Source organism: Dryobates pubescens, chromosome 18 (assembly GCF_014839835.1).
Source record: "Dryobates pubescens isolate bDryPub1 chromosome 18, bDryPub1.pri, whole genome shotgun sequence".
NCBI classification, from domain to species: domain Eukaryota; kingdom Metazoa; phylum Chordata; class Aves; order Piciformes; family Picidae; genus Dryobates; species Dryobates pubescens.
In genome coordinates this window covers 2,347,608-2,367,299 of record NC_071629.1, presented here as the reverse complement: position 1 = coordinate 2,367,299, position 19,692 = coordinate 2,347,608, and the positions used below count along the sequence as shown (strand labels likewise).

The window sequence follows — 19,692 nt, the reverse complement described above, 5'->3', positions numbered from 1 at the left end:
CGCTTTACGTGGCTGGCAGTGTAACAGTGCTTCAAGGTGAGAGGATCTGTCTTCTCCATCTTCATGCTTCCTTGCCTTTAACATCTTCTCCAGACTTTTCCCTATCAGACAATCATTTTTGGATGCAGAATAGCAGAAAGTAAAGCAGTTTTAATTGTTGTTAACTCCTTTGAGCAGCTGATAGCTGAGAGTTCTCTTTCATTCCTGGAAGAACCAAGTGTCTTGTTAGAAGGAGACACAGACATTGCAGTCCAATCAACCACTCCTGCCAGCTCCCTAAAGCCTGTCTTTTATCATCCTGGCCTCCCAAAATGCAGAGCACACAACTCCTTTCCATGTTTTATCATGGAAAGTGTGAGTAACTTTTCCAGGGAGCTAGGAAGGAGGCAGCTTCCACTTCATTTGTGCAATTTCTTTATTAATGTTAAAGTCCTTGACAATTAGCCCCGAGGGTTACTCGAGGTCAAAGTTCCCCCTCTGTGACCGCGTTGGGGTTATTTACTTGAGGTCACAATGCACCAGGATGAGTTTCAGTGATCAGCAGCAACGCACTGCCGTTTGCTAACGACTTCGACCTTTTATGTTGTTAGCCCACGGCAGAGCACACCAGATGTTTGACCCTGGTCTGCTCAGGCTGCTCCCACCACTCTCATGTCCTTGGTCACATCCCTTCAAAGCTACTGGCTCAGCACTGCTGTAGCTGTGCTGCTTTCTCAGGTCTCCCCCTTGCACTCAGCGTTGGCAGCATTGCCGTGTGCCTTTGTGACAGAAGCAGCTTCTGCAGTCCTCTTCCTTCTCTTTCTACTCTGAATTGCTCCTTAAAACATCACTGCTTTTCCGGGATTCCTGGGTTAGTCACTGCCCTGCCTCATTGTCGGTGTCAGGGACGTGGTGCTTACTAGTCTGGAGTCACACAGCTGCTTCAGAGGAACGCTGCCCACCCACAATAACGCCCTCACCCGAGAGCACAACAGGGATAAAGTTCTGCCCAACTACCTTCCCTGTCCTGAGATGCCCGAAGACTGCCCTGTGCCCGCGGGCAGAGACTGCTGTCAGGGCAAAGCCACTTCTTTTGTGCAAAGCATTTGCGTGTCAGGGAGCACAACAAAAGATTCTTTCATGTCTACCCCACCCCGCAATTAACTACTTCAGTGCAACAGACAATTCAGGTCCTTGACTTTAATCACTTTGCTGTTGGCAGCCAAGTTCAACTAAAGCTGGGGCTCTTTGAAGTTCCCCTGGATATTTGGGAATCGCAGAGGCTGAAGAAGTCAGTCTCTGGCTGTACTCACATGTTTCCAGATCTCTCCAGTCCTCTCAATTACGATCGTTTGTGATTTATTGACTGGTGATGTGACCTTGTAGTCATCAGACAGGAGACCCAGGATCGGATACTGATTCCTGTACCTGTAGTAAGGAGAGTTGCAAACCTGTGGACTGAGATCTGCACACCCCTGACTGCTCTCACCAGAGTCCTTCCGGCCATTAACCCCCAAAGGTTTTTCCACTAGTGAGTAAGTAGCTAACGCAGACATTTAGATGGCCACCCCTCCACTCACTGTTACAGTGCTGAGCACTGAACCCTCGCCCGAGAACCTCTCTGCACGTTTCCCCCAGAAGGGTAGGATCAGGCGGGAAGCCCTTGGCTAACAGAGGCGGTACGACAACAATGGGAGGTAGTTTAAGGTGAATAACCACATTACTTCTTGGTGATGACGGCTGTCACACCAGGGGACTGATTGCCTGATAATTTCTCTTGCTTCAGTCGGAAGAGGTCCTGAGAAAACCAAAAGCAAGCATTCAGGTGAAGTCAGTCAAGTTTCCTGCAGTGGTAGTTCACTAAGTCACAACAAAGGATTCACGGGAGTTCGGAGAGCAGCCGTAGTCTGACCTCCTAAAAGACTGGCAGAGGAAAAGTCTCAACTCTGCTCCCTAAACCAGGGGAGTGCAAGTGACTTCCTGGTGAGTTTCCACCTGCACAGGAAGTAGAGGCTCAAACAGAACACCTCAGAATTGTTTTACCTCTTGCTGCTGTTTGATAAAAGCATCCTTCTCCTCCAACATGGATGTCAGTTCATGCAGCCTTATTTGCAAGTCACTGTTGCTCCCCTCTCTCCTTGAGATATCTTGCTGGAATTGGCATAACTGGTTCTGGAGAAGAGGTGGTAAGGAGTGGTTAGGTGCCTGGTGTGCTTGCAGGGACCTCTCAGTACATATCCAGGACTTCAGGTGTCTTTTTTTCCATTCAACTCATGAGCAGCGAGACCCCGTGAGTGTCAAAGCCAGTGCTGAGCTGCACAGTGAATTCCTGAAGTGCCAGCTGCACTGAATGCTCCCCAGCATCACTTCAGTATCTTACGGCTGCCTAAAGCTGATCCAGCACAAAAGCTGAACTGGCTTCCAGGGTGGTCAGATATTACTGCAGTGTTTTAAGTGAGAGACACTTCCCACACACAGCCTGATTGGGGTTTGTTGTTTTCTGCTGGGTGTCCTTTGGCTCCTTTCTTTAGCAGGACACACAAAACCTCTCTCCAGGAAAGACTGCTGGCCTGATTAATCCCCAACTGCTACCGCTAAGGAATTCACAGAATCATAGAATGGCTCAGGTTGGAAGGAACCTTAGAGATCACCTACTCCAACTTCCCCACCATGGGCAGAGACACCTCTCAACTAGACTCAGCTGCTGAAGGCCTCATCCAGCCTGGCCTTGAATACCCTCAGGGAGGAGGCATCCACAACCTCCCTGGGCAGCCTGTGTGTTTCACAACCCTCTTATTGAAGAGCTTCTTTCTAAGGTCCAGTCTAACCCTGCTCTGCCTCAGCTTCAAACCATTCCCCCTTGTCCTGTCTCTAGACACCCTCATGGGAAGTCCCTTTGCAGCTTTCCTGTTAGGATCCCTTCAGGTACTGGAATTATATTTGGGGTTTTTTCTGCAAACACCACTGTAAGAGTTTCTGAGCACTCTTGAGTGTCTGTGTATGAAGGAACTGCAGAGCCAAAAGGCATCCACCAAGTCCCTGCAGCAGCTCTTCCCTGTTCCTCATTCAGAGAGCACAACCACCCCAGGCAGTGCTACAGGCTGGGGACAGAGAGGCTGGAGAGCAGCCAGGCAGAAAGAGACCTAGGGGTGCTGGTTGACAGCTGGCTGAACATGAGCCAGCAGTGTGCCCAGGTGGCCAAGGCGGCCAATGGCATCCTGGCCTGCATCACAAACAGTGTGGCCAGCAGGAGCAGGGAAGTCATTGTGCCCTGTGCTCAGCACTGGTTAGGCCACACCTTGAGTCCTGTGTCTCTCAATTTAAGGAGGACATTGAGGCTCTTGAATGTGTCCAGAGGAGGGCAACGAGGCCGGGGAGAGGCCTCATGAGGAGAGGCTGAGGGAGCTGGGGCTGTTTAGCTTGGGGAAGAGGAGGCTCAGGGGAGACCTCATTGCTCTCTACAACTACCTGAAGGGAGGTTGTAGCCAGGTGGGGGTTGGTCTCTTCTCCCAGGCAACCAGCACCAGAACAAGAGGACACAGTCTCAAGCTGTGCCAGGGAGGGTTTAGGTTCAAGGTGAGGAGAAAGTTCTTCAAAGAAAGAGCAATTGGCCACTGGAATGTGCTGCCCAGAGGCGGTGGAGTCACCGTCCCTGGAGGTATTCCAAAAGGGACTGGATGTGGCACTTGGAGCCATGGTTTAGTTAGTCAGGAGGTGTTGGGTGATAGGTTGGGCTTGATGATCTCTGAGGTCTTTTCCAACCTTTTTGATTCTATGATTCTTTGCCTGCAGTCAGCCAGGGCAGGAGCACATCCCCAGGTCAGCCAACTCACCCTGAGATTGCGGATCTCCCGGTCCTTGTCCTCCCTCAGGTTATTGATCATCTCCACATAGCGGCTGGAGAGCTCATCTGTGCTGGTCTGCAGGGCTGGGCTGGAGCAGGCCTACAGGCAATGCAAGAGCTTACTTTTAAAAGTGGCTTTGTTCTTAGTTTTGCTAGGTCAATGCAGCGGTGCCTGCGAGTGGCAGCTGCCACCCCAGAACAGGCAGGCTGTTACCTGCAGCCTGAGGCTCTGCAGCTCCTGCTCCAGGGCTCGCTTGCTGTACTCCAGCTCCTTCAGCTGACACTCCTTGTCCCCTTCGCTCAGCCGCAGCGACAGCAGCTGCTCCTCCAGAGAGCAGCACTTGGCACTGCTGTCTCTGAGCACTTGCTGGGAAGCACAGGAGAGGGATGAATGCAGGGAGGGGGCCACCCACACCCCACAGCAGGTGGCAGTTACAGACTCGGAACACAGCTCCCGTCTGGCTTGTGGCTGTCTAACAAGCCAGGGTTTAGCTTTACCTGCTGCTGGCGGTTGTTCTCTCGCAGGGAAGCCAGCATGGTTTCGTACTCTTTCACCTGGGAATCTTTAAAAGCCAAATCCTTCTTAAGCAAGACATTGTCAGTTTCTAGCTTCTGTAAGACAAAATTATTCCTGGTCAGTAGCTGCAATGTTTCAATGACCTTCTCCCATATTTGCAGTACAACCACTGAATAATCTGTAAGGGATGTTTTGGGAGTGAGAAAATGTCCTCCTTGTTCTGTGGGTTTGTAAGTGCAGAGCACACAGCTGCCCTTCAGTTGGCTTTGTGTGGGGTGTTCAGCTACAGCCACGTAGATGAGCTGTGCATTGTAGCTACCAGTTCAGAGCTTTAACTCCAGTCTCACTTAGCGGGGTCTTTTCTTCCCTTGGAAGTGTTTGGGGGTTTTAGGCTTCACCAAATTGAGCCCCTGCAACCTCGTCCCCTGTACAGGTCTGGCAGGTCCATCAATGAGCAAACCAAATCAGCCACTGCCATTAGAGCAGCTGGAAGCCTGGACGCCACCATTTCAATTTCATCCTAACAAACTTCCCACTGACAGGTAAGAACCACGGGCTGAGGCCAGGGGCAGTGGTAATGGTGGCTTACCCCCAGGTCATCCTGCAGATGGCAAAGCTCCTCACGTAAATTCTTGAAGGTGGAAAGCACAAGCCTCAGGGATTTATCTGATGTCACTCTCATCTAGGAGGGGGAAAGATAACAATGTGTTCAGCTGAATGAGTAAGCTTTGTTTACAGCACGCTTGGCAGCTGCTCCACAGCTGAAAATAACTTGGACTCTTGGCACTGTTGCAGGGCACTCTTTGAAGCATGCAGAGGTCCCACGAAGAAACAACCTTCCTGCACTTTGTTCTGCAGATGGCATCCTTCTGCAACTACAGCCTCCTAACTGCCTCATGAGGGAAGGAACAAGGGAGTGAAGACCTGCATCTGAACGCCAATAAAGGGAAAATAAAGGTGCTAATACTACACAGTCAGAGCTTTGTGACTTGCACCGATGAAAAACCAATGCTGCCCTAGCTGAGAAGCCAGAGGAGCAAGGCATCATCTCTGAGAGCTGGCAAAGCACACTTGCAGCCCCGGGGCAGGGGAATTGACTTACAATTAAAAGCATTTAAATAAAAAAGCAACACACAACCAACTCCTCCCTTTGAAAGGAAAAGGATCCCAAAGATCAAAGGAGCCAACTGCATGAAAAGGAAAGGCCTCTGCACAACACCCTAGCCCTGCTCTCTAGCAGCTCTGGGCTGAACTGTTGCCGTTCCTGATACTTTGCTAATGTTTGAAAGAAGAAAAAGAGATTTTTGAAGAACCCACAAAGTAATTCCTCAAGTTCTGACTCCTCTGGAAGGGCTGAATATTGTGTGCAGAAGATGGGGGTTGTACTGTCTGGACAAAAGTGAGATCCTCCTGTCTCCTCCTCTCATACTTGTGGACCATGGGGGTGGAGGAAGGCTGTCAGCTCTCCATCCACCTGGTGATGAACCTTTCCCTGGTTTTTTTGTCCCCACTGCTGCCATTATGTGACTGAGGCTTCAATAAACAAAATCATTTCTTGTGTAACTCACTTCTTTGTTTACTAAAGTGGAATTTCAGTTCTGACTTAAGAGTGTTGTTGGTTTTATTGTGAACTGGTTTTAAGAGTGGACTGAAAGAAGGGATTTAGTCGAAAGGGTTGAATGTAGAATACACAATAGAAGCAAATCTGCACTCAGCCTTACTTCCTGCTCAAGGTTGCTAAATTCCAGAGCTGTAACGTACTTTCACAGGGACATTCCCCATGTTAGCCTCTGGGTTGAGCCAGCTGTCACACTGCTCAAAGACTCTGCTGGCTACGAGTCCTGCTCCATGTGAAAACATTCCAGAGATAACTGAGAGGCCTTCAGGGTCTGTAGCCCCACAGCACACTGTCTGTATGCTGACAAGATCTGCTTCCCCAAAGGCATTTTAGCTGCTGTAAGCATAGGTGTGAGAATGTAAAACCAGCTGGACTTAAGTGCAAACAGGAAAGATGGGGTTCAGCTCCTTCACATACACAAACACACTGAGCTGAACCAGCTTCCTGAGGTGGTGCTCATGTCAGTGCCCATCTCCACTGTAAAACAATCATTCAAATTGGAAGGGACCTGGGAGGTCCCCTTGTCCTACCCTCCTGCTCTGAGCAGGCTCAGCTGTGAAGTCAGTGCAGGTTGCTCATTCATGACTCAAATTTACTTTTTACCAGGAAGTGATTCTGTGCTGCAGCTCCCAGGCAGGATCACCTTGCCCCTGTCTCAGGGAGGCCAGATCCAGATGCATCTGCTGAGCAGTGCAGATTGTTTGGGCTCCTGTCCTGACACACCATATATCAAATGGTTGTGGAGTGGCCAGTGGAATTCATGCTACAGCACTGGGTTTAGTGTTTCACCAAAGGCAAGGGCCAGTTCCAATCAGCCACCTGCAGCACTTCAGAAACACTACAGAGCATGCTGCAGGGAGTGTTACAGTGCTGGGAAGAACAAAATCAACCCTGAACAGAACCTGGCAGTGGTGGCTGCCTGCTTACAGCCAGGTCCTGGAGCTGGGGATGAAAAAGGCAGAGTGAGCTACTTGGGAGCTGAATAATGAAATCAGACAAAACTTACAAAGGGAACCTGGACAGAAATGGTTAAGTTTTGTTACCTCAGAATTAAAGTTGTGTAGAGGTTTTTAACCAGAATATTTGTGAAAGGTGAGACCTAAGGCACCAGCACTGCTTGTAGCTGGCAAGCTACACCCAATTCGGGGTTCAGCAAAGCACCCCCTGTTTGCCACCATGCAAAGCATTAACATACACACAACAAACAGAACGGTTACAGATCTGCATTCTCCTGCAGCTGGGCCAAAGCCAAGCTGGTTCCCAGCAAGGCTACAAGAAAGCACCACTAAAGCTGTTTGAAATGCACCAGCAGTACATGGAACCAACTGCCACACCATGGCACTGGGAGCCACCTGTGTGATTCCAAACCTGTAGCACTAGACAAATGAAATAGAGCAGAGAGCAAAGCACATTAGGTGCAACATCCCCAGCAAGCCAGCTGCCACTGTTTGATGTTACTAGAGGCTTACACATCCTCTCCACCCCCTGGTACCTGGAGGAGATAGCGAATCTGCTGCTTTGTTGCCTCAGACAGTCCTTTAGGAATTAATTCTTCAATATCTTCAGTCTAGGCAAAGGGAGGGAAGGGGAGACATCTTGATGAAGAATTTTGCCTGGTAGATCATAATGTGCTTTCTTCATTAATTACACAGCTCTACTATGCAAAACATCTTAGTACAAGGCAAATAAGAGTGAAAACAGATCAAAGTATCCAGAAAACTTCCACAGTCTGCTCTGTGGGGCACAGACAAGCAGAGATGAAGCGATACATGAAGCATGTATTCAAATTCCTGAGTAACATCTGGTGTGAAGGCAGCGTTCAAACCAGTCCTCTCCAGAAAACAGCTGACACTAAAGGAGAGCTCCCAGCAGTCTGGGATAGGTAGGAGCATACCTCCTGTTTCTGAAGATGAGCAGCTGTCACAGGAGATTCTGGCAGTGATGAAGTGGCACTGCCTCAGGTGATTTCACTCCTGCCCTAGCACAATGCCCTTGAAAACAAGAGAGGTGCTGACGCTTCTGCCCTGGCCGATGCAGGAAGTGAGCTGTCTGCAGAGGCAGCCTGCTGCCAGCTGCTGTCCCTCTCCTCTGTGACAGGCACTGCTCGGCTCTCCCTGCTGCGACGGCAGCTTTACTGGCCAGAGAGTGGAGATTCTTTGCAGAAACAAGAAGTGGAAGCAGAGGGAGCTGTGCAAGTTTGCTTACAGAGCAGCCATTATTGGCACAACAGGAAAGACTGCCAACATTTGACTCTCATGCTGGAATAATGCAAATTCAGCTTTCCTTTCACTGTGATCCCATTTGCAAATCCAGGCCTAGCAGCAAGTTTCAGGTTCTGAATGTTACTAACAAGCAGAGATCATTAACTAACAAAGCATCCCTCCTCTAAACTGGCTTGGCTTAATTTGCTGGAAGATCCACACCATTGTTGTTGACACTCCATGCCAGGGAGCAGCTCAGCAAGAGCACACCTGATGCTTACCTGGCACTGATGCCTACCTGGCACGTGAATTCAATGTCCTGGTTCCTGTAAGACAGACAACATCCAAGGGAACAGTTAGCAACAGCTTCCTGAGAACTTTAATCCTGAGAAAAGAATCCATGCCCACATTCACAGCCATAAAAAGGTTAAAGCATAGAGCAGGGAAGGTTCTTTATCAGATTAGGAGCTGTCACCTTCCTTTTAAGGTGCTTGGCAACACAAATCTCTAAGGAGACTGGGATGCTACTTGAGCCAGGCCAACTCTGATTCTTTGGGCACTCACCCCAGTTGTGCTTGGTTAACCAGACTGCATTTTAATTGTCTGCTAATGGTTTACCCAGAGCTAAGCTGCCTTTATTGACTGCCTGAAGTGTTTCCTTTGCAGTCAGGTCTTTTGTCATACCTCAATTCTGCTTTTCCCCTGTTGTGGGAGCACTCTTCTTTCAGTGACTGGGAGAGCACCTTCTGCACAGAAACACAGAACTGACACAACAGATGTAATGCCAATACCTTCCTCCTATCTTCTCCACGTGCTGCAGTAAACAGCTGTGCAGGTCATTGGTCTTGCGGCTCAGCTCTGCCAGGAGCTCGCCGAAGTACCGGCAGTCCAGCTGGTCTTTGTTCTCCTGAGAGCAATTGACCTGGCAGGAGACAGGCAAGATCAGCACTGAAAGCTCAACACAAAAATGCTGCAAGCAGGATGGACATGGTTACGTTTCCTCTTACTGATTTGCAGTTTCTTTACACCATTGTTTTCCTTGCTGTGGAGCCTTGCAGGTCTCCTGGCAAACCGTGCTGAAATGAATCACTGCTTTCACAGCAAGAAATAGGTAAAGCAGCATCTTCTGCAGCCATGTCATCAGCACCATGCTGCTACAGAGAGCACTGACAGTTAGGACATCTCATGACTATACACACCTCCAGAGCTGCAGGGTATAAAATGCCTGTGGGCAGCACCCGGATCACACCAGCCAGGTGCCAGACTGCCCACTGCTAACAGGGCTTTGTATTGCCACAGCTCAAACGCCTCTGTCTGCGAACAACAAAGGACTTCAACAGCAACCCCAACTGACTGTGTGCACCCAGGCTGCTTTACAGGAGTGTCTGGCTACAGAAGATTCCACATAGGTCTACCACTGATGTGACCAACTATGTCTTGCCACCTGTATATTGAATGATGCTTTGGAAGGACTGCTATGCTCCCTCTCCGCTGGAATAACCCTGCCCATGTGTAGTGAGCCTCTTGTAGCCCTTAGAAACAACAGAATTTGCAGCCTTTTGTAAAAGGGCAAAGAAAAGTAATTTTGTGCTTCCAGTGAACCTACATCAAATACTTCTAACCAAGTTGAAATGTGCTTGAGGTTCTTATTGACCAGTTTAAGCAAAAAACAATCCTGAACTGCTGCATGTCCATCAAGTACTGGATCTCTCCTCCCAAACCAGAGGCACACGCCAGGCATTGCTCAGGCTGTGCTGTGCAGACTGACAGATGAAGTCTGACTCAACCAATGGGTAAGACTTAACACATTCAAAGGACCACAGAATGATGCTCAGTCAGTACACCTAAGCACAAAGATGTGTAACAACAAGAAACAGGATACCCCACCTGGAACAATTTTAGGTTTGGGTTTCTCCCCCCCCACCGACAGCCCGTGACAGAGTCTGGGACAGCTCTAGACCACGTCTGCAATACAAAGAAGTTACCTGCTGTAGATGCAGACTCTGCTGTTTCACTTGCAATAGGTGTATGGGGCTGAATTCCCTACTAGGAGTCTGAACAAAAACTCTGGTGGTCATGGATTAGCAATTTGATCTCTCTCTAAAGAGAGAGCTCTGCAAACAGCACCAAAAGCCACTGTTAGCAGTCAGCCACTCAGCGCCGGCTGCTTACCGGTTCGCAGGTTTGAGCTGTTACCCTCCTTATGCTGTTCCCTCTGCAGTCATCGCTCACACAGACTGGAAAGACTTCACTGGGGCTGCTGGTCTGCGTCTGCTGGCACTGGTGAGTGACTTGGGACTGCTCAGAGTGCTGGCAGGGCTGGGCAACATAGCAGTGATCACTTTGCTGGGAGAGCTGAGACTGCTGGGAAAACTGATACTGCTTCTCCTAGGAACAAGAATGGATCTTTGTAAGCTGCTGGACACATCCTGGGGAGATGGGAGCGCAGTGGGAAGCTACAAATAAATGAAATGTGGCTTTGCATGCAGAGCCTGGTGGCAGTTCAGTTATTTTAATAATTCTAATTAAACTGGTTGGTTATTTCCTAACTGACCCTGAGTTTGCCTCACACTGTAACACTTCAGGGTTGTAATTCACTAACTCCTCCTGTTGAACCTAAGCGTTTCAGAGCAATCAAAAAGTATTTTTGCTATGGACAAAACACCAGTTCTCAGGTGACATTTCAGACAGCTTTGCCAACTACATTTTTTCCAAGAATGAGTAAAAAATAATAATAATTAATCTTTTCAATTCATTTTTTGGTACAAATTGTATTGGTTGCTCTGTTGTGGAGCTACTCCAAGAAGCTGTCAGTCACCACTGAAGTGAAGACTGGCAGTGCTAGACGTACCAGAGCAGTTTTCATTGTTAGTCTGATAGAATAAATTCTTAGCAAAAGCACAGCAAGCCTTCCAACTTCTGCTCTCCTTACACACAGAAACTGTTTCAGTTACTTTGAGAGTGTGTCCTGTACCTCAGTGAGGCAATTCTCAGGCTGGCTCTAGTTCCCAACAAGAACCAACCACGGTAACTTTACCTCTCTGCTCCCATCTCAATTTTGTTTAGCAACAGATAATACAAAAGGAACAACTTACTTGGAGGGGATTTAACAGCTCATATTTTCTTATTGTCTTCTCATAGATGACATTATTCCCAGGACAGAAATTCCCCCCTCTAAGAAATGGAGATAAAGGCTCCTGTAAAACATTCAGAAATGTTGTCAAGCAGCAAGTTCAGAATTCCTCTCATTTTGACTAGAAAGTGATAAGGAGCTTCTGCAATTTGCTGACATAGATACTTAGAGATAGTTCTCTGAGCTATGTGCATTTGAGAGCATGTCAGTTGGGAAGCAAAGTGGCACAGCACCAACAGTCAGAATTACACTCCACTTGCAACTCCACTGAAGTACATTAACAGAGACCTAACCACTGAGAGCAGGAAGCCTGACTGCAGAGTCTGGAGTATTTTCAATCCCCAATAATTTAATCTCTCCCCATCAGAGGTATGGGCCCTGTGACTCCAAAGCATTTAGCATCCCTGGATGAAGGCAGCTGACTACTTCACTGGATCAGGAGAATTAAGGACCAGTTACTCCAGCAGAACTCCAGCACTGCACAGCTTTCCTACCTGGTCAGGATTCTCGATAATAATCCTCCGAATCGTGCCCTGCAAGGAAGAAAATCAGCAAAGATTCAGTGATTTGTCCAGAGTCTCAAAAAAGCTTTATGCTCAGAGGTTAGGCTAACAAGGATTCCCAAAGTAATCTAGATGTGGCCATCAGCTATGAAGATGTTGAGGTCCACTGACTGAAGCCATTCAGGTGTGCTAAATGTAGGACCTCTCCACCCCATACAGCTCAGCAGTTGTAGTCTGTTACTCTCAGTTTTAAGAGTTGTCTCTTTCTCCATCATCTCCTTGCAAGTCTGAGGGAATTAGTCATTACTTTCTCTGAGTGCCACCAGAACAGGATAAAATCAGCACTGTCTACAAGCAGCTGTGGATACTTCCTTCCATTTCATGGACCACCACTAGTTACAACAGATTGTACACACTGCTTGAAGTCTCCACATCCAGTTCTTCATCCAAGTAATCGAATTCCCCCCGAGTCTAATCAAAGGACTGGGCAATTTGTTCATTTACAATAGGCTATTTATTCCTCCTCACAGAGCAAACTTCCAGTTTTCATAATAACTAATTTCTTCTCTTAACCCAGTGTTTGGGAAGTTTATCAGGCTGCAGTTCAGGCTTGGAGACATTCTTAACTAGGTAAGAGCAGCTCTGAAGTAGGTCATGTTTCCAGTTGTGAGCTGTTGCCTAAGTTCAGGAAGCCTGAAGCGGTTTTCCCCATCTCCCAAGAATGAATCATAACAGCACCAGGAAAGAAAACACAAGTAGAGAAGAAACTGTTTTAGCAGCAATCATAGTAATTAAGAAATCTCAAAACTAACTGCTGCACAAAACCTAGAAACCTGATTACTCCCCCTCCCACGTGCTGTGTACTTGAGGCAGGTCCATCAAGGAAGGGAGCCCACCGATGCCAGCAGATCTCCCTGTACTGGGACATAACACCAGAAAGAGACAACATGGAGGAGAATGCCCAGCCCGATTCCTACAGCAGCTTTGACATCTACAAAATTGGAATCAAGAAGCAAAGTATTTTAAGAATGAATGTCCCCTGGTCCCTTCTTCAGCCCAGTTTCACAGCAGGCACGGCCCGGACTCCCAGCATCTCCTCTGACCCAGCTGACCCAGCCCTGAGCCTTACACCTCTGGCTCTGCCCATCCTGGAGCACTCTGGCGCTACAGCTGGTACCAGAGGGGAGCAGGAATTGCTCCTGGTCAGAGCTGACTACCAGTACACAGCCCATGAGAACACACTGAGCATCGTGCATGACATTAAAAGTCCTATTTTCAGTTTGCTGAGAAATGGGGCAAACCTGCCTGAACTAAATCATGCTGCCACAGGGCTCTGGAATACGTAACTCACACTGGTTTAGAGAGGGGAACGTGTAACATTATTGTGCCCAGTTACCTGTGTCTTCTCAGAGGAGTAGATTCAGAGCTGACAAGACCAGAGCATTTTAAGCTGAAATACACTTTTATAGTATTCAAAAGGTGGTCTAATCATATGTGAAGTATCATACAGAACCTTATTTTTAAGATACCCAAACTCTTTCATTCCAAAGAGCTTTGATGCAGATACTTCCTTGCTCCTTTAGACACAGGGATTTGCCTGCCACTCCTCCTGTACCAGCCAAGCAGGCTGGACTGGCACAGGCTGGGAGGGAGCCCTGTGACGCTGTGCCAGCCTGAACTCCTCACACACAGCTCCCTGCACAGGGAGATGCCACCTCCAAGGCCTCTGTAGTGGTCCTCTTGGCAGCTAAGATGACTTGGGGCTACTTCCATCCATTTCCTCCCATTTCCTACAGTCCTTTGGAGATGCAACGTTTTGTAACTGGAGAAGGATGGGGAGGGTGGAATTTTAATGGGGAGAGCCCAGTGCTGTTGTGGGTTTCAGTGGCACGACCAGGTTTGGGATTTGCAAAGGAGCAGTCATTGTAGGTCTGTAAGGACCATTTCAAAGGGTGTGTGCTAATGCTTCCATAAGGATTTTTGCTAGTCTTGGGATTTTTTTAGTAAGGTTTTTACATTTCAGAAGCAGCATTTGACAGGTGTGTCCAGCTATGGTGTGTCCAGCTATGGTGTGCAGACATCACACAAAACAATCGGTACACTCACTTCTATTTCCACGCCCCTAAGCTCTAGACAAACCAGTGATTAAGGAAAGAATTTCATCTATGGCAAACCCTTTTGTCCATAAGTTATTGCCTGGCTAATTACAAGCAGCTCAGTCACCTCATCAGAATTTACAAGTTACCTTTGGCAGATGCAACAGGGAAAGAGCAGGCTCTGGTCGAGGGCTGCTGCAAGCAATGCAGACAAATCTTACAAGCTGGTGGATGTTAAACACTTTTCACAGCAGGGGAGCCCTTAGCACTTCACAGAACCAAAGCCAGCCACAGAAAAATCTTACTCACGAACTTTCTCACATGGATAGACAATTCCTACAAGGGCCCATCAGGATTTTGCCCCTTGCCCCGACAGCAGACACCTTGTGTGTACCACTTCACCCCTGTATTTTCACATGCCCCTAGAGGAAGGGCTCATACATGCAAGCACACTAGAAGAAACATTTTTCTATACAAAATTCTTCATTTAGATCAAACAGACTAGAGCAAAATCTGCTAGGAGTTACTGCAGGTGAAGCTTGCCATGGCCATGAGCAGCATTTTGCTTCTACATCAAGGATAAACCAACATTAGACCCAAAAAGAAGGAAAAGTGAACCCTGGATCACAAAAAGCCTCTCATGTACCACAGGCACACATATTTCAAATTCTACCTTACTGCAACGTACAGAAATGCAACAGAACACACACAACTAATGACGTGTATCCAGAGTGATGCAGACATTGCTATCAGTAATCTACAAAGGCTCTGCAGTAGTAAACTAAACATTGCTCCAAGATAGCCCTTTGCCTTATCAACAGTGAGAAGCTAGAAACTACAGCCCTGGACTGCCATTAGCTGAAAATTCCAGCGTTAAGTTAAACCATCGATGTAAATGAGGCATTGGCACACTAGTTCAAGCAGCTACATGTGATCTGCTCACAGGGGAACTAATTCAGCTCTCTGGAGACATCCTGCTCTTCCCAGAACTTCTTTCTGACAACTCCCATTCACCAAAGGTGTTCACTCCCAGCTCACTTCCCTGTTCGCTACTGTTTTCTTCTGTAATAACTTCCCAATAGACTTTATTAAGCACTTTCCCTCTCCACCATTAAACCTGCAACCCACACAAAACCTGATTTGAACTACACCCTCTTTCGTCTTTAAAGTCTAATCCAGCAAAACACTTCAGCAAGAAAATATTTTTCATCAGCACAACTTAATGGATTCAGTGACTGACACAGATGTTGAAAATTAAAACATACTTCATAGAGCAGCAACAACATTCGAGTCTATAATCAAATTGGTCACATACTTATCCAAGCATAGCAAGCCTGGGACTGTAGTATTTATTCTAATGAATATTTAATTAATTGGATGCAATGCAGACTATCATCTAGCCTAGCTGAGCACATCATTTATCAGGGAGGTAGGTGAGAGCCCAGTGTTTGCACTCCTGCCCCACACCTTGCGTAAGAGGGATGAACACCTCGGTACAGCAGGAATGTGTCTGTCATACCCAAGCCACGTCCACACAAAGCTATTTGTGAGCAGCTCCCTTTCCAAAATGCACAGAACCACAGGATTGTCAGGGTTGGAAGGGACCTCAAAGATCATCTAGTTCCAACCCCGCTGTCATGGCTGAGAACACCTCACACTAGATCAGGTTGCTCACAGCCACATCCAGCCTAGCCTTAAAAATCTCCAGGGATGAGGCTTCCACCACCTCCCTGGGCAACCTGTGCCAGTGTCTCTCCACCCTTGTGGGGAAGAGCTTTTTCCTAACATTCAATCTGAATCTACCCATTTCTAATTTTGCTCCATACCCACTAGCCCTCTCACTACCTGACATTCTAAGAAAGAAGCCATCCTGCAAAAGCAGGCAGTCCTTAAACCACGCATATATGGCTTTGAAAGGAAACCGAGCTTTGTATTGGTCTTAATCCCCGTGATCTTTGATAGTTAAATATATTTATGTATCAGGAAAACAAATTAAATAAGAGTTCAGCCCAAACACTGCATACAGCATGCCAGTCCCACTTGTATGGGTATCACTGACAGCCTGATGTATCAAAGAAACAGTTCAAAACACAAACCCTGATCTCCTTTTCTCCTCCTATAGTCAAAGCTGTTCCTTAGTCACTGGTTTCTAGTTTTAAGATTTAGCTAAGATGTCAACCAGATATGTTACATTTCTATTAAATTCCACCAATACCTTCAAGCCATTCCCTGAATATACACACAGCAGCAAACCTGCTGAACGACACTGTGGACTTTAAAAGCAAAGCTAAATCAAATCCCTACCTGCTTAGCTGCGTGTTATTAGCATTATCGATTCAAACACAACTATCTAAGCGCACACACCTTGGCATTATATTTACATGAGCAGCACCAAGTAAGCAGGAACGGGTGTTTGTGTACCTTGCTGGGAACAGGGGCACCTGGCCTGCAGAATCTCCTGCTCAGGCTGGGATTTTATTGGTCCATTGACAAAATGGGCAGAAATTCACGTTTTCAGAAAAAAATGCAACTTGGACTTGATCAATCCATCCACAATCAAATGACAAGGAGAAATGTAAAGGTAAAGTCATTTCAAGTAGGCTTAAAGCAGGTTACTAGGGTGTGAAACTCTCCTTAAACGTCTGAGATGGGATATGTCATTAACTGCTCACTTCAAAGATGAGATCTTTCCTGCGCTTACCTGCCCCACACGGTGAGCCCGGCCGGCGTTGCCGGGACCCCTGGGGTAAGGGCGGCAGAGGGCCGCCCTCCCCCTGAAAGCTATAACCCACCCACCGCTACAGGCTGAAACTAACTGGTACACGCACTGCCAAAGGAAGAGCCCCACTGTGGCTCGAGGGCGACCCACTCCTCTCCCGGGAGGTCGTTGGAGCCGGCATGGCACAGCCGGGCCGGGCATCCCCAGGGCAGCGGTGGGGCCGTGAGCAACCCGGGCCGGCCCTCCCCGCCACAGTCCCCGCTTAGGGGTCTCCTCCGCCGGGACGGAAGAGACGTGGGTTTCCCCAGACGGTGTTTTATGGAAGGGCTGAGTTTGTAAACGGGTGTCCGTGCTCGATCTGAGGCAGAACGATTTGTTCAACGGAAGACCCCCGGGGGCACACACGGGGCGGGTCGCGAACGGTTCGGCCAGGCCGGGCCGGCCCCGGCCCAGCCCTGCGGCAGACTGCTGCGCGGGGCTCTCCGCACCGCCCGGCATCGCTGCTACCCCGCGGCAAGAAACCCGGCTCGACCATTCTCCCTTCTCCGCAGGAGACCCGCAGCCTCCCCGCCGTGCCCGGGGACACAAGGGCATTTGGCCCACGGCCCAGCGCCGGCTTTGCACCTGAGACGGCCTTTGACTTCGACGCCGCCTCGGCGCGGGCAGGAACGGGGCACGGCGGCGGGAAGGGCGGCCGGGCGACAAGTGCGCCAGCCGGGACGGGACAGGATAGGATAGCAGCGGCCCGGGAGGGTGGACAACGGGGACAGGAGATATGGCGCTGGCACTCGCCGTACCTGTTGCGGCGGGTCGCAGCCGGAGATGATTTGCTGGTAGCCGTGCGAGCACTCCAGCGGGGAGGCCGCCCGGGAGGAGCAGGACGTGCTCAACCGCCGGCAGCCCGGGCCGTAGGTGCGCACCCGGTCGTACACCACGCTGCTTTCCTGCTGCTGGTGCGGAGCGGGCTCGAAGCACGGCAGGGGCCGCGGCGGCGGCTCGGGGCAGGGCGGCGGTTCCCGGCACGGCGGGGGCCGCGGCGGGGAGTAAGGGCAGGGCGGCGGTTCCCGGCAGGGCTGGGGTCGTGGCAGCGGCTCCGGGCAGGGCGGCGGCTCCCGGCAGGGCTGGGGTCGAGGCAGCGGCTCTGGGCAGGAGACGGGCCGCCGGGCGGCCGGTAGCGTGCTGTAGTGCTGCTGGCGCCGGTAGTAGTGGTGCTGCTGCTGGTGCTGCTGCTGGAGTTGCGGAGGCAGCGTGAGGGGCTGCAGCTGCTGCTGGCCCCCGTACATCCCGGCCGCGCTCCGGGCCCTCGTGCTCCAGGGGGAGCGGGGTGGCAAATGCAGAAGGCAGTCGGGGCAGGGCGGCGATTAGTACCTGCGAGAGAGCCGCGCCTAGGGCGGGACACACCTTCGGGTGGTAGAGCCCCGCGGCAGCCTCCCCCGCTCCGGGCAGGCGGCCAGACGGGAGCGGGGCCGCCGCTACCGGCGCGCGGAGCCTGGCCGGGACCGCAGGACAGACAGTACCACAGGCCCCTCGGGGTCGTCTCTCGCTTCTCCGCCGGCGGGAGGGCCCAGCAGGGGCGCTACATGGCATCCCGGACCTCGGGGGTGGGGGCAAGACGGCCCGGGCTCGTTTTGAAGCAACTTCGCCTTCATCTCTCACCTTCGAGTCCTGCCTGGCGAAGGCCTTGCACTGGCAGATACCGCGCTCGGTTCCAGGCTGCTGATGCAGCGCCGTAATTAAACCTCGCTAATGGAGAATAAGAGAAAAATAAATCATTATACTGTTTTAAAAAGCTTTTTGTTATTAACGTGTTTACAACGTGTGTCGCGAAGTGTAAATACATAGTTACCTGCTACTCAATTAAATGACTCAAATGCTTTTTGCAGGAGGTTATGAACTTTCCCCACAGAGCACTCTGCAGGAACTTTTTCTCCACGCACAAGCTCTGCCTGCAGCAGCAGTTGTCTGGATAAGGAGCATGTTTGCACTGCTGCATCCGCAGCACAGAGGACAGGCAGCTGTCGGTGAGCGGATGGGTCATTACAGGTGGACTACAACATGCCACTTACTTTGAAAGGATGTAGTTAGTTACTCACCCAAAGACATGGATATAAACTCCATTTAGCGTCTCAATCCAGCATATTCTAGTTTGTGTTTCTTTTGCTGCGTCAGGCAAGCTCTGAGAATTTAACTTTGTTCTGCAAGGTAATGTAGCAATGACATAATTGTAGAACCTTGTGTAATGAATATTATCCTTAATAATAAGCCTTAGATTCTTAATGTTGCCAATTTGTTTCCCCTATGTGCTTACAACGCTCTAAGGTTGCAGAGTACTGTCACATAGAACAAAAAGTAGTTTCTGTAGTATCGTGTTACAGCAAGACACCTTCGGTGTGATGGAGCACTACCGGCTGCTTTGTTCTACGTGGTGTTCCCTTGGCCATTCACTGAAAGCTCTGTCTCAGATATTAAAAAGTGCTCACAAAATCTGCTCAACAGGCAGCTGGGAAGCTAAGAATTTTAGGTCCTGCAGCGATTCAGTATTTCACGGATACTCTAACATCTGGAGATGTTCATCAAATGTAAAAGTTTGCCTTTTCCTTCAGACATTAAACCCAAACAGACAGCTGGTTTACATGGGTGCATACAAAAAGCATTTGCAGTAAGTTCTGTCCCACCAGTTTCAAAGGAACGATATGCAAAGAAAACCTGTGGTCTTTTAAAACTTCATTCTTGTCCTCAGTCTGGAAAAGCTGTTGGTAACTTGTCACACACACACAAATAAAAATTAACCCCCCCCATTTTGGAAGGCAACAAAATACAGTCACAGCAATATTTGGTTTACACAAACTGTAAGGAATTGGTTTATGCTTTAGGAGGAAACTACAGCAATACTACTCAGGAGCAAAAAAGGGCTGCAAGGTGAAACATGAGAGACACCGCTGGTTAGGCAGCTCACAGATCTGAGCAGCGTGCAGCACGCTGCCCTGTTTAATAAAGAGCTTGGGAAATGTTTTACAAGGGTCAGCAGAAAGCAAGCCCTAAGTCATCCTATTGTAATGGAAATACAAAATAACTTCCGGAA

General features: G+C 49.1%; 1 protein-coding gene across 1 annotated transcript; it reads right to left on the bottom strand.

The window, feature by feature from the left end:
• Nucleotides 1–7: 7 nt before the first annotated feature.
• Nucleotides 8–17,910, bottom strand: POF1B (POF1B actin binding protein). Its single transcript, XM_054169736.1, has 15 exons — nt 17,408–17,910; nt 11,787–11,825; nt 11,255–11,356; nt 10,332–10,547; nt 8,951–9,081; nt 8,458–8,485; nt 7,451–7,525; nt 4,930–5,022; nt 4,322–4,435; nt 4,038–4,190; nt 3,813–3,923; nt 2,023–2,151; nt 1,704–1,777; nt 1,293–1,407; nt 8–204 (listed from the first exon to the last, which is right to left on the bottom strand). Exons 1-15 carry the CDS (start codon nt 17,891–17,893, stop codon nt 199–201), a joined length of 1,872 nt encoding a protein of 623 aa, XP_054025711.1. The 5' UTR covers nt 17,894–17,910; the 3' UTR covers nt 8–198.
• Nucleotides 17,911–19,692: the final 1,782 nt, after the last annotated feature.